At 34.5% G+C, this 13,712-nt stretch overlaps 1 protein-coding gene across 4 annotated transcripts in view; it reads right to left on the bottom strand.

Moving 5' to 3' along the window:
• col20a1 (collagen type XX alpha 1 chain) overlaps positions 1-13,712 on the bottom strand; it is a 61,041-nt gene that overhangs the window by 1,647 nt on the left and 45,682 nt on the right. For all 4 annotated transcript variants that reach the window (NM_001440748.1, XM_087305003.1, XM_087305004.1 and 1 more), the window contains 20 exon segments: positions 584-739; positions 2,131-2,208; positions 2,304-2,492; positions 2,626-2,692; positions 2,782-2,817; positions 3,609-3,680; positions 3,763-3,816; positions 3,897-3,950; positions 4,038-4,091; positions 4,177-4,272; positions 5,670-5,723; positions 5,831-5,917; positions 6,024-6,101; positions 6,637-6,795; positions 7,092-7,201; positions 10,977-11,119; positions 11,208-11,346; positions 13,178-13,216; positions 13,409-13,465; positions 13,548-13,694. In NM_001440748.1, the coding sequence (NP_001427677.1) occupies positions 584-739; positions 2,131-2,208; positions 2,304-2,492; positions 2,626-2,692; positions 2,782-2,817; positions 3,609-3,680; positions 3,763-3,816; positions 3,897-3,950; positions 4,038-4,091; positions 4,177-4,272; positions 5,670-5,723; positions 5,831-5,917; positions 6,024-6,101; positions 6,637-6,795; positions 7,092-7,201; positions 10,977-11,119; positions 11,208-11,346; positions 13,178-13,216; positions 13,409-13,465; positions 13,548-13,694 (1,869 nt within the window).

Raw genomic sequence — 13,712 nt, 5'->3', positions numbered from 1 at the left:
TGGATATTTTTTGATGTCATCTCATATTTTCATTATATCTGACCAATCAAAGCTCTCTAGTATTTGCTATGTCCCACTCCCTTTAAGAAGTTTTTGCTGCTGCTGAAATCGGTCATTTATTCACACACACACCTACAAACTCAGCAAGAGATCTGAAGAGATTTAACAAAGATTTAAAATCCAGTTTTACTTGGTGAATAGTACCATATAGGGATACAGACAGCGTAAATATGATTTCCTTTAGGGTGCATGAAGTCTGCTTTCATGTTAATGTGATGAGAACCGCTTCAATCCACTTAAATCACGCAGAAAACTATTTTAACGTAGAGTAAGAGTGAGTCAGACTCAGTATTACTATTATATTCTGTCATGAGTCTGATGAGCGTGAGCTCAACAGCTCTGATTAGCAGAGTTATGATGCAAACCCTATTGGCTGTTTTTGAAAAGGGGAAAAGGGGCTACTCTATGTCCCGCCCTGTGTTCCTGTTTCAGTTGAGATTATGTCACACTGTTAATAAAAATGCACATTTCAAAGCACTTCACTGGACCTTTAATAATATCTGGGATAGCTTTTTTTTTTCACCTGCAGGAGGCCCTTGATAACATCCACTGCTGTCACAAACACCCGAGGGTCCCATTTCTCCTTGTTGACCTGCAGCTCCAGGAATACCTGTAGGTCCTGCTTTACCATCCTCACCTTTGGGACCTGGTTCCCCTATTTTAGCTTCACCTGGAGGTCCTGGTGAAGTGGAAATAAATGAAGGCACACTTAGTTAGCACTTAAAATACTAGAAATGCATCAGGTCTCACTCAGTAATAACAGAGTGGATATTCTTCATGGACAGGAAAACAAGTGATGAAAAACATTTTCAACAGCACATGCCCAGTTGAGATACTCTCGAGCAAGGGCAATGACGTGTGCCATTCTTTAAACCAGGGGTGGCCAAACTCGGTCCTAGAGTTCAGATGTCCTGCAAAAGTTTAGTTCAAACCCCAATCAGAGATACTTGGGCTAGCTAATCAAGCTCTTACTAGACTTTCTAGAAACATCCAGGCAGGAGTTGAGGCAAGTTGGAGTTAAAACCTGCAGGACACCTGCCCTCAAGGAACGAGTTTGGACACCCCTGCTAAAGAGTACCCAAACAGCTTTCATTGATTACAGATCACAGATCTATCAATTACTAGATGTCAACTAGAATGTATTTCTGTGTAGGTATATTTAAAGAAAACTTGCAACTGACTGTATGTAAAGAAACATTGAACATGGATTTAATTATCAGTATTAAGAAAATTTGTAACTATAAACAAAATACATAAAATAATTAATACATAATAAATCAATGAAATCAACATTTTGTATTGACAATATGTTATATATACTGAATACTGTATATACAGTATGTAATGGTGATAAGATAAAAAATATATTTTGTGTGCATGTGGGTTTCACATTGTTACTATATTTTAAAACATTTCAAAACCATTCAATCATTTTTAGTAGAGATGTTTTTACTAAACCATTGTTTGCTTGTGTATTTCATTATTTCTGTGAATTTTTGGAGTATGATCTTAGACAAATATGCATATGAATGCTTTCTACATGAGAGTCATTAATTGTGTAGAAGCTAAATTATGTAATTGAAAAGCAAGTTTTCTTGTAATTCAACAATTCACTATATTTCATTACATTTCTAATCATTTATAAAAAATAATAATAAAAAGTATAATAATAAAAAACAAGAAGAAATTAATATATCAATTCAGTATGGATGTATTACATATTATTTTTATTCCAAATAAGTCACAGAATCGTCCCAAAAGCATGCTTTTCAAATATAACTTATTAATTCATTTTCAAATAAGTGCAGTCTTGGTTAACAGAGGATTTAAAACTTAAAGAAACTTACAAATAAAAAAATAAATAAAAATTGTACTAAACATTTCAAACAATATTACTACAATGCAATTGTGCATCTGAGCGCTATATTGTTTAAATATGTTAAGAAATTTGTTACAAAATGAGATAAAATACAGATTAAGACGATAGAAATGTGCAATGTTTTTGTCACATTTGTTACAGGAAAAAAAAAAAAAACGAAGACAGCTATGTGATATACAAGACATTTTTACCTCCAAAACCCTTCATTCCCTGTGGTCCCACTGCATTTGCTCCGGGAGAGCCCTTCTCACCAGCCATGCCTCTGCGTCCTAGATGTTAATCCCAAAATTACTTACATAATACAAGTAAAAAACTATCAGAGTTTGCCTGCATCTCCAAAGAAATGCAAGTATCATGAGGTTACCTTGCTCTCCAGGATAACCAGGTTTCCCAGGCATCCCTCTGCTTCCCAGTCGACCCTGAGGGCCCCGGGGTCCGGGTGCCCCTCTTCCCCCTGGTATGCCCGGCTCTCCGGGAGGTGCTACTGGCTCCTGGATGGGCACTGGCTTCCGATTCAGCTCGTTTAGAAAAGCATCCATCTTCAGCACTTCATCTAGAAGACAATTAATTGAGATAACACAATTGATAATTGAAGGGCTCTTACTCAGGCCAAGATTTACATTTAAAGATGCTTTTAAATTCTGCTTTACTGTAATTAAAATAGATGTAGGTAATGTAGTACATACTGTGGACAAGCTTTTCACAGGCCTGTGAAACAAGCTGGTAGATCATTGCAAGAGACTGGGGCTCGCCCTAATAAACAGAAAGAGAATTAAAACCAACGAAACAAAACTACCTCTTTTAAGGTTTGTATTCCTTAGACATGCCACTTTGTAACACACCTTCTCTCCTCGTTCACCTTTACTTCCAGGAAGACCCTTTGAAAAGGGAAAAATAACATGGGATTTACCAATTTCTATACATCATTTTTTAAAATTATATAAACAAAAAATTCTCTACTACTTTCACAAAATTCAGTACAGTGTGTACAGAAGCCTTCTAAATAAACAGCTAGATGAAACATTAAAATGTTTATCAGGGCTGGCCCTTTCTTCTGTTTTCACAGTGCAAGACATCACAATAAATGAGGGATGTTTTAATCAGTATTACCAGATCTTGATAAAAAAACAAAAGAGCACAAATTTTTCAACCTACAACAAGCTAGTTTGAATTAATAATAGCATTAAATCTTAAAATTAAGAAACTACTAAAGTAAAGCATCTCTTATCTGTAAAGACGCTTACGTGGATAATGATTGGACATGGCAACACAGGACACCTTTGTTGACGTTTTAGTTTAAATCTCCAGCAACAACATTTTTAGTCCTAACTAGTGTGTAGTAATGGATCCATTTTAAGGGGTTAATACAGTCTGAGGATGTGGGTCTCAATATTTTTGTCTTTATTTTATGCGCCAAGCCAAAAAAATAAGAGCACATGAATTCATATAACATGTGAACTTAGCAAAATTGCATGTAAATAAAAGCCATTTGGCTCTATTTTAATGATCTAAGTACATAGTCTAAAGTGCACTTAAGGATGGGAAAAATAGTTTGGGGTGTCCAGTGCATGGTCTTAAGGGTTGTCCTATTTCTCTTAATGCAGTTATATCTACTAAACCTGTGTACTTTGCACGTGGCCAAAGAGCAGTAGAGCAGAGTTTTACTCACAGTGGGCCCTACAGGGCCGAGTGGTCCTCTGTCTCCCACTGGTCCTGGATGACCAGGCATACCCTGTAACCCCTACAAAATGTAGGCAAAGATGTTTATGAAAATGTAATTAAAATGCAAATCATATATTATATGAAAACAAAAATGCTTTTACTCTTGGTCCTGTAATGCCTGGGGGTCCGATGTTACCCTCCACTCCTCTAGTGCCCTACATTTACAGACAGAAAAATTAATGACAGACTGAACATTTCAAACACAATGGCTGCCTAAAGCCACACAGAGACTTGCCTTTGGACCAGGATTGCCCTCTCCACCTTTTTGACCAGGAGGCCCTGGTAAACCCTTAGAACACAAAGATATGCCTAAAATTAGACTTGCTGCAGAAACATTCCTAAAATGACCAGTCATAGCCATTAACCCCAAGCTCACCTGACTCCCAGGCCTTCCAATATCTCCTTTTTCTCCTCTTGCTCCTGGTGGACCCTTATAATGAAAAGAGAGAGGGTCTGAGTATATCTTAAATGTTTATACACATCAGATTGTTTCTATAAAACAAGTGTAAACGTACCATTTTGCCCATTACAGCTATTCCACGAGGACCAGCAGGTCCAAGAGCACCAAAGCCACCCTCAGGGCCTGATTTACCAGGAGGGCCTACCTCACCCTAAAGAGATGCAGAGAACGCACAGAAACACATAAACAAGACAGATAACAGGCACTCTAAACAGGCAGTATGGCTTAGTGGGTAACTGAAGGATTGTAGGTTCTAGAGGTATAACGATACATTCATTCCTACCAGACAGTTTTGATACAAAACTTTTAGTACACTCTCCGAAATAAAGGTATGAAAACTGTCACTGGGGTGGTACCCTTTTCAAAAGGTACACATTTACACATAAATAGTCCATATTGATACTTTAAAAGTACATATTTGTACCTTAAGTGAAGTTTATTTATAAACTAACTTCGAGAGGATCACGTACTCATGATTTACACAGCTGGCCCAGAGTCAAGCTAATGTATGATCCACCAATTAGATGATTCCTAACTTAATATAAAAAACCAAAGCATCTTACCTTAGCCATCTTCATCTTAAAGAATCCCCCTTCCACCCCCTCTCCTCCCATTTTCCTCTATAGGGCAGTACAGTGGCCCAATGGTTAGCACTGTTGCCTCACAGCAAGAATGCCTCCAGTTCAGGTCTCTGGCCAGCCAGTTGGCATTTCTGTGCGGAGCTCATGTTCTCCCTGTGCTTGCGTGGGTTTTCCCCGCGTCCTCTGGTTTCCTCCCAGAGTCCAAAACATGAGACATAAGTAAACTGACTAAACCAAATCAGCACCATAGTCTATTCCACCAGCATGTAAGGTACCAGTACAGACCCTTTAGGTACAAAAGTGTACCTCTTGATAAAGTAATGCCCAAGTGACAGCTCTGGTACTTTTATTTCTGAATACAATCCTTGTTTTACATGCAGAACATATACAGTTCAAACCTAAATAGGGCCGCAAGTTTATTTATCACCTTGCACTCAAGCCTCAAGCTATTGTTTACTCTTATTTGTATGACCAAGTATGTTTATGATTTTGTGACAGAGCCTTATACACACACATGGTTATCCATCATTGCTTGATATTGCAGCCCACCATTATCAATATAAAAGTCAGACAAAGAGACATACATGTAAAAAGTGACACGGCTGAATTTAAATGCTCACTAGTACAGTGTGTGGTGGTCAGTGTGAGCACTGCATCAAACACATCTCTGCACATAAGGAAGATGTCCAGAAAAACAAGTGAAGCACAGCGTCCTAATAAATATGAGGATTGTATACTATATACTAAAAAAGTTTTCTTGTCCTATTTTAAATATTTGCAGAAACCTTTAATGTAACTTTTTTCTCTGAATGCAATTTTACCTATGCAGCAAAGATTTTAAAAACAGCTAATATGCACATTATTTGAATACAGTTTCACCTAAATCATTACATAATGTTTAATCTATCTGAGAATTTTTTATTTATTGCAAAACATCTGTTTTTTCTAATTTATTTCTGTGCCTTACCTTTTGTCCCACCTCTCCCTTCTCCCCCTTCTCACCACGAACACCAGGTTTCCCCTGAACAAGCATATCATTACACCAATAATTATTACAGCACTAATTATACCAATACAAGCTTTCTATAATGTTAATGTTAGTTTTAAAAAGCAGAGTTGTAGCCTCACAGATGGCCCAGTGTCTCCAGGTGATCCTGGGACATCTGTGGTGCAAGTGCAGGCATAAGCAGGGGCCGGACAGCTCTCCTCATCTCTCTAGAGGACAGAGAGTGACACTCAAAATTCAGCAGCAGCAGCTTTACAGCATCATGTACTATATGAAGTCATTCATACTAAGATGTCAGGACAACTTTTGGTGTACCTGTGAGGGCAGATCACAGCAGCTGTCTTCTGACGCCCAAGTAGTGTTGCACACAATCTCAAAGGACTGCAGCTGAAACTGGAGATGAATACAATATAATAGATTAGAATGTTACAAAAATGAATTTTTAAACAGTATTTATCAAAGAAAAAAATGAAAACATTTAGCATAGTAATAAGAAATGTTCCTTTATTGAGCAGCAAATCAGCATATTATATAATTTCTGAAAGAGGACGTGACACTAAAGACTAGAGGTGAACACTTTGCCATCACAGAAATACATATATTTAAATATTAGGGGAAATATATATTCAATATAGTAATTAATTACAATTAGTTATGCATAATTACATGCACATATCCCTAGCCCTCATTCTAATATTATTCAGTAGTTAAATAAAAAAAGCGTAACCAAATAATGCTAGATTTGAATAATGGTTTGCAATATTATATTATTATCAAATACTCTAAATTCAGTTTTAATAAGCATAATAGGCAAAAAAATGATTAAAAAACACCGTTGAATGACAGTGTTCATATACTCTTTGTTTTTTTTTTTTTTGGTATTTGAACTTCATGATCAGTCTATTTCTGGTCATAAAGTGAGACTTACTGCAGCAGATCCGCTGTGAGGTCCACGTGTCTTCACTAGTTTGCCCAGCATCTCAAAGCCATCAGTGGGCAAGGTTCCCAAGGGCCTTGCAGGTCTTTCTCCTACCCGCTGGCAATCCACAGACAGTGACACACTCACCTGACTGACCGATAAATGGATCTGCCAATCAAATCAGACAAAGAGAAAAGATGAATCAGTGGCAGCTGCATCTCGATTCTTTTTTAAATTTGACTGAGCCTTTTAACTAAAACTTTTATGCAGTAATTACATTTAAAAATATAAATGTACATTCTGATTTCAACTTTGGTAAATGTAAAGACAAAAACTGATAGATAAATGCTTTGTAATGTGCAGAAATTATCCAAAAAAAAAAAAAACAATAATTGTCAGAAATTATTATTTTTGAAGGTCAGCTGAACAACTTCTCAGAGAAAAAATACATAAATCTCACAAACCTTATGAAAGCTGCCATAGAAAATTGAGTGGACTTGTGGCTGGTCAAAGGTCAGTTCCTGGATCTCTCCTTTATAGTCTAGACTGAAATACAGCAGAACTTTCTTCTCAGCTACATAACAAAACAAAGAAGGAAAAGCTCATGAACTTGAGACATTAGAAAAGAAAACAACTTAGAGACTTATATTTTGAAATGAAAACAAGTTCACCAGATGATTTGAATATCTCTGTTTAAAAAGAATAACTGATTTTGTAGAGGAGTGCATCTGTATAAAATATTTATTAAATTAACAAAATAAAAACATAAATAAATAAATAGGAAAAAAGAAACAAACTAAATAAAAACTGATTAACGTTTTACTTAGTAGTTTAAATGTTTTCAGGTACAGAGATGTAAAATAACACTGCATAATCTTCACTGTACACTTAAAAAAGCTTTCCTTACTTAGATTTTCGTCTTGTTTCAAGTCCAAATATCTAAAAATTCTTAAATGAAGAATAATTTTCTAGGCAAAAAAAAAAAAAAATTATTTTGCTTACCCCATTGGCAGATAATTTTGTTTGTTTAAAGCAAAAACCTATTTAATTTTGCCATTTTTTTTTTTAAAAAAACAAGACAATATGTTTTACTTGCCTAGAAAAGTCTTCTTGATTTAAGAATTGTTTGATATTTGGACTAGAAACAAGATGAAAAATCTAAGTAAGAAAAGCATTGTTTTGCATTGTAAAAATTAAATACAGTTCGTCCTTGTTAAAACTAGGGATTTTAGATTTTAGATTATAGATACTAGTAAATATATTTCTCTAAAAATGGTTGCTATTACACCCAATATACAATTTAGAGACCATGGAAATTTCAAAAGTATTGAAAATAATAAAAACAAAAGCAAAGGCCAAATAAAATGAAATAAAAAGATATGCCTACAAATGTTTTTTTTTTAAGCCAAGTATATTTCAGTTAAATTAAGTATTCCCTTTAGGCATTGTTTCATATTAAATCTACAAAAGTCCAAAAGAATCATTATTAATCAAACAACAAAAGGCAAGAACAAATCACTGTCCTAGTCTTTTCTTGTTTGATTAATAATGATGAACACAGATGGCAGCAGGAATATAGCCTGATGTCACTTTAGGAGCTGCACGGGGCCAATTTACTATGACACATACATTTTCATTCTCAAATCTTTACACAACACACAAAGGTTTATATGAATAATCACTGAGTGCCAAATTTTGACAAATGTTTGCATGTATTTGGCTATTTATGCGTGTTTAATTTGACCATTAAGCTAGAACACAGGTCTCAAAGCCAGTTAAAGCAGGGCTCTGCACTGTTTAGTTTCAACCCTAATTAAACACACCTGATCAGGCTAATTGAGTCCTTCAGGTTGGTTCTACAGGTGTCTGTGTTTCTACAGCTAAGTGTGTTAAAGCAGGGTTGGAACTAAACTGCGCAGAGCTGCAGCCCTCCAGGAAATGGCTTTGACACATTTAAACTAAGAAGGCTCTTTCCTGTGTTTATAAATATTAATACACCTAATACACTAATATCCAGGTGAAATTGTGCTTAAAGGAGGAACGAAGGTATTTTATCTTGATTGTTTCTTCAAACTGTAGTCATTAGATGCCAATATCAAAATCAAAATTATACTTTAATTAATTGCGTAGCCCTATTGCAAACATTGTCATTTCTTGTACCTGAATGTTTTAAATTCAATTGGTATGTTTACACAATTAGATTAGATTCAACTTTATTGTCATTACACATGTACAAGTACAAGACAACGTATATAAGCAGGTATAAGTTATAAAGTGCAGTTATAGAAAAACTATGGTCATATTTACAGTTGGATGTACTATTACCATTATTTACAGGTTGTATTAGCTATGAACAGAGATTTACAATAAATTAATATATGTTAAGGTTGCTATTAATAATCAGAAGTGTGCAGACAGATAAACATAATTACAAATGTATATGTACAGTTAGTGTGTACATAATTACAAATGTCCATGTGCAGTGGGTATGTACAGTTCAAATAAGTGAATCAGTGCAATGTAGTGCAATGAATATGTGAAAATTTAAAATGTTCATTTAAAATCTTAAATGCAATTTTAAGGCTTAAAGGGACAGTTCACTCGAAAATAAAAACTCTGACATCATTTACTCACCCTTTACCTCTTTGAGATTCATTCTTCTATTGAACACAAAAGATGACATTTTAACCTGTAGCCATTGACTTCTACAGTATTTGTTTTTTTTTCTTTCTACTGGAACTCCGTGGTTGCAGGTTTACAGCTTTTAAACTAAACATCCTCTTTTAAATTTTTTTTACCTTTTTTTTTTTATGAAAGTTGAATCAAAAATTCATAATGAAAATTTTGTGATAAATAACTTACTTAAAATATGGAAACAGATTACATTATTTCTCTGTCTACCAAATACTTATTTGGACTGCCCAATAAGGTCAAATCATGCCTTTATTCCTGGAACTCAAGACAAAACATTTTCATATTGGAAAGAAAAAGGATTAGTACAAATAAAAGACCTAATAATAAATTTGGCTTATTTAGTCAGTTAAAATCTAAATACATTCTTCAATCCTCTGAGCTTTTTTTTTTTTTTTTTTAGATATTTACAAATAAAGGATTTTACTAGGAAAATTTTCCTGGTTTTGAAAATATAACTATACACCAGACACTTGAAAATACAAAAAAACAGAGCCTAATACAAAAAGGTATCGTCTCTTTTTTTATAACTTATTATTAGACAAGGGTAATTCAAACACTGATACAATAAGGAAAGAGTGGGAGAAGGAGCTTAACGAAGAGATATCAGACGAGTCATGGGAAGATTAAATTTTCAAAATTCATGATTGTTCTATCAACGCGAGACACAGACTGATTTAATTTAAAGTTATCTACAGACTTCATTATTCAAAAGTAAAATAACATACAATTTTCCCAAATGTATCCTTATTGTGCAATAAATGTAAAAACTTCGAAGGTACATTGACTCACTCATTCTGGTCATGCCATAAAGTTAGTTACTTTAGTATTTATTTTTAGAACGTTTTTAATTTTATATCTGAAGTACATAGGATTGATCTGTCACATCTTTGGATAGGAGAAAAATTGGAGATAAATACATATCCCAGGCAGTATCTTTATGTATGATATTAGCAAAGAAAATAATTTTACAAAATTGAAAGTCAGATTACACGCTTCAGTTTTGTGTTGCCCATGGAAGAAATGTGATATTGGATGGCAAATGAACTAAACATATTTTTTAAAATCTGAACCAAAATTATGTTTTCCATCAGTAATGCTGACTTGTAACTCATTATAGGTGGGAGTTTGGCATATGTCGAGTTGTGGAGCCTACACATTTCTTTGTATATTATTAATTTTTCATATTTAATTACATTTTTTCTCTTATGCTTTCTGGATGATATTGTATTATGTTGTGTCTGACTGTTTGTGTATTGTGAAATGGCCTTTATATCTTTTTTTGTCTGTTTATGTTATTGTTTATTTTTTATGCTATAAAATAATATAAAACAATAAAAAGATTTTTTTAAAAAGGTCTTTTTGTTCAACAGAAGAAAGAAACTCATAAAGGTTTGAAACCACTTGAGCGTGAGTAAATAGTAAGTACATTTTAATTTTGGGGTAAACTATCCCATTTTTCCTCGCTTTATTTTATTGTTAAACTTTGTAATTAATCCATATATTCCAAATGAAGCACATGCTTAATTTCTGATCCTAACCTAATGTGTAACTTCCTGTTTAACACTGTGACTACTGCAGATGCTCACATGATGGGATTTACAATTCTACTGATCTAGAACCACTCCTCAATGTTTAGGAAATATCCAGGCACTCACGGTCCAGCACGACCCCCATTTTGGGCTGGAAGTCATTGTCGGTGAGCTGCCAGAGGGCGAAGGGCTCTCTGGGTGAATCTTGCAGGAGCCTGAAGACCATACTGATGGTGTGCTCTGGAGAAAAGCCAGCTGGGTGGATGAAGCTGAGACAGATACACAGGGTTTGAACAGTGACCAATGGATGTATAAACTGGGATGTTTGATTATGTGTGCTTGTGTGTTTGTGTTTACCCTGTGCTCTGGGTGAGCTGTACATCTCTGTAAAGGGTGTAACTTGGCAAAGTGCTGAAGATGAAAGGTTCAGCTGCTACTCCTTCAATAGTAGAGTGAGCTCTCTGAGTGAGACCGAACGCTTCCATCATGTCGAAGCCTACAACACACAGGCACACACACTTTACCATTTTGTTCTCCAGTGTGTGTGTTTGTAAAAAAGTATAATAAAGTTATATACTTTTTTAAAATATTCTGAAGAAAGTGCATAATTTAATTTAAAAAATATATCTGAAAAATCTAGTATTACTATTATTAAAAATAAACAAATAAATTAAATTATTTATACTTAAATTATACTAAAATATATTTAATTGTATAATATTATATTAAAATAAGAAATTAAGAAGTAAAAATTATAAATATAAAAAAGTGTAAAAGTATAATAAATTATGTTGTTTTTTAAAAAACATATTTTTAAATAAAAAAAATAAAAATAAATGAAACAGAAGTTGCATAAACACAAGTTCAGTATGATGACTATGATGACATATTTTCAACTGAAACTGTAGAATATACCTGAAGACTATAGAATACACAAGACGTGTCATTTGTATAGTTTGGAATGGGGAAAAGTGTAATGGTCAATATGGCGAATGAAACCCTGCCTATTAGTACAGGAGCCAATTATCAATCGCTATAGACTGACGGAGAAGCTTGTAACAGGCGTGTGCTTTTACGACAGGTTGGTGGTCAGCAAACACACTGGAATCTCCTCGAATACTTGCTTTACAGACATGAGTTATACAGTATATCAGAATAAAGCTGGAAATATGTACTTTTAAATAAACCAAGTACTCTTGAAAACAAAGGTTTAATGGTTTGTAATCTATTAAATGAACTCGACGTACAGTCCGTCTTGTCAAATGGACATCCCATGACAGCAACTACTGAAATGCCCACAATCTTGTAAGGCAAGGCAAGGCAAGGCAAGTTTATTTATATAGCACATTTCATACACAGTGGCAATTCAAAGTGCTTTACATAAACAAGAATAAAAGTAAATAGTATAAATAAATAAATAAATAAATAAATAAATAAATAAATAAATAAAAACAAATAATAAAACTGATTAAAAAACATAAAAACAGGTAAAATGTGATATAAAAGAATGAAGAAGAAGAGAAAAACAAAATAGTGCAATCTGTCGGACGCAGCACAGTGCTCATTCAGTAAAGGCACAGCTGAACAGATGTGTAAACAAAGAGTCGCTGTTATTTCTGGAGGAGGTTCACCATCAAGACCAAGTTGTGAATTACTTCAGCGCTATCGGACAATCAACTGAAGTTGGTGTTGTTATCACATTATTTTTAAATGTGCATGCTAATTAGTTCGAGCAACCTGAAAATAGGCAGATTTTGTTTGATTCGAACGTTTAGGAACAAAACTTATGAGACAGTTGTTGCTTAATTTTAGTAACAGTTCCAAATATCTAATGTAATCGTAAGCTTGGCAAACAGTTTTGGAGTTTGAATTTAATATTTTCCCATTCAGACAGAATGCCCGAGAGGCGTTTAAAAGATGGCAGCTGTATGAAATGACTTGCCTTAAAGGGACTTTGTTCACAGTTAAAGGGGCGTGGCTAATCCTATTTTGTCCAATCAGTCAAACTGACATCATCAGTTTCTATTTCAGAGGAAGCAAATGGTAGATTGACCAAAACTATTTCAGTGGATTAACTTGCATCAATTAATGGTTGAATTTAATACTAACAATGTGCACTAGCAAAATAAACATTGCTTCCTTAAATCCCTACTGTTGCCATATTTGCTCTGCAAAACTTAGTTTATCAATAGACCCTGTTGCTAGGAGCGCAAAGGACATGGATTTCATTCTCAGAGACTGCATGAACATGGGGCAGTCGTGGCAATACTTGACAATACTCACTTCCCTTTTTACTGTATGTAAATAAGATGTAAATATGACCATACCTTTAAGCACATAATTTCTGACTGTCATCTCAGGACACACTAAAAAAAGAAAGAAAGGGAGCATGTTAAGTTTAAAGAAAGTAGAAAGTAAAGTAAGTTTGATCCCTTAAAAATTACATTTCTCTCTTGTCCATAAACTAGTTTGGTTTGATAAAACATAAAAGAAAACGCTGTTTATATTTAAAATCGTTGTTTAATACTTGTTTAGTTTTATACTGTATATACTCTTACCTTCTCTCTGAATGGGATGCAGTCCAGGAGGAACCTGAACTCTCACTGGAGCAGTAGCTTTAATAGAGAATAACATGCTGTTACTATTTACCAAATCATCACATCAGTCATTTTCACACATCAGTGCTGTGTATCTGACCTGTGGGGTGAAGAATGGTGACAGCAGCGCCCTCTACGGCTCCCAGACGTGAATGAACACTGATGCGGTACACGGTTTCAGGCTGCAGCTCAGAGAAACAGTGACTGCTGCTGGAAGCATCCACCATCTCCTCTTTAGTCTGCTTTTCTGAAACACAAACACACA

Source organism: Danio rerio, chromosome 23 (assembly GCF_052040795.2).
Source record: "Danio rerio strain M-AB ecotype USA chromosome 23, GRCz13ab, whole genome shotgun sequence".
NCBI lineage: Eukaryota > Metazoa > Chordata > Actinopteri > Cypriniformes > Danionidae > Danio > Danio rerio.
This window is presented reverse-complemented; position numbering and strand designations above follow the sequence as displayed.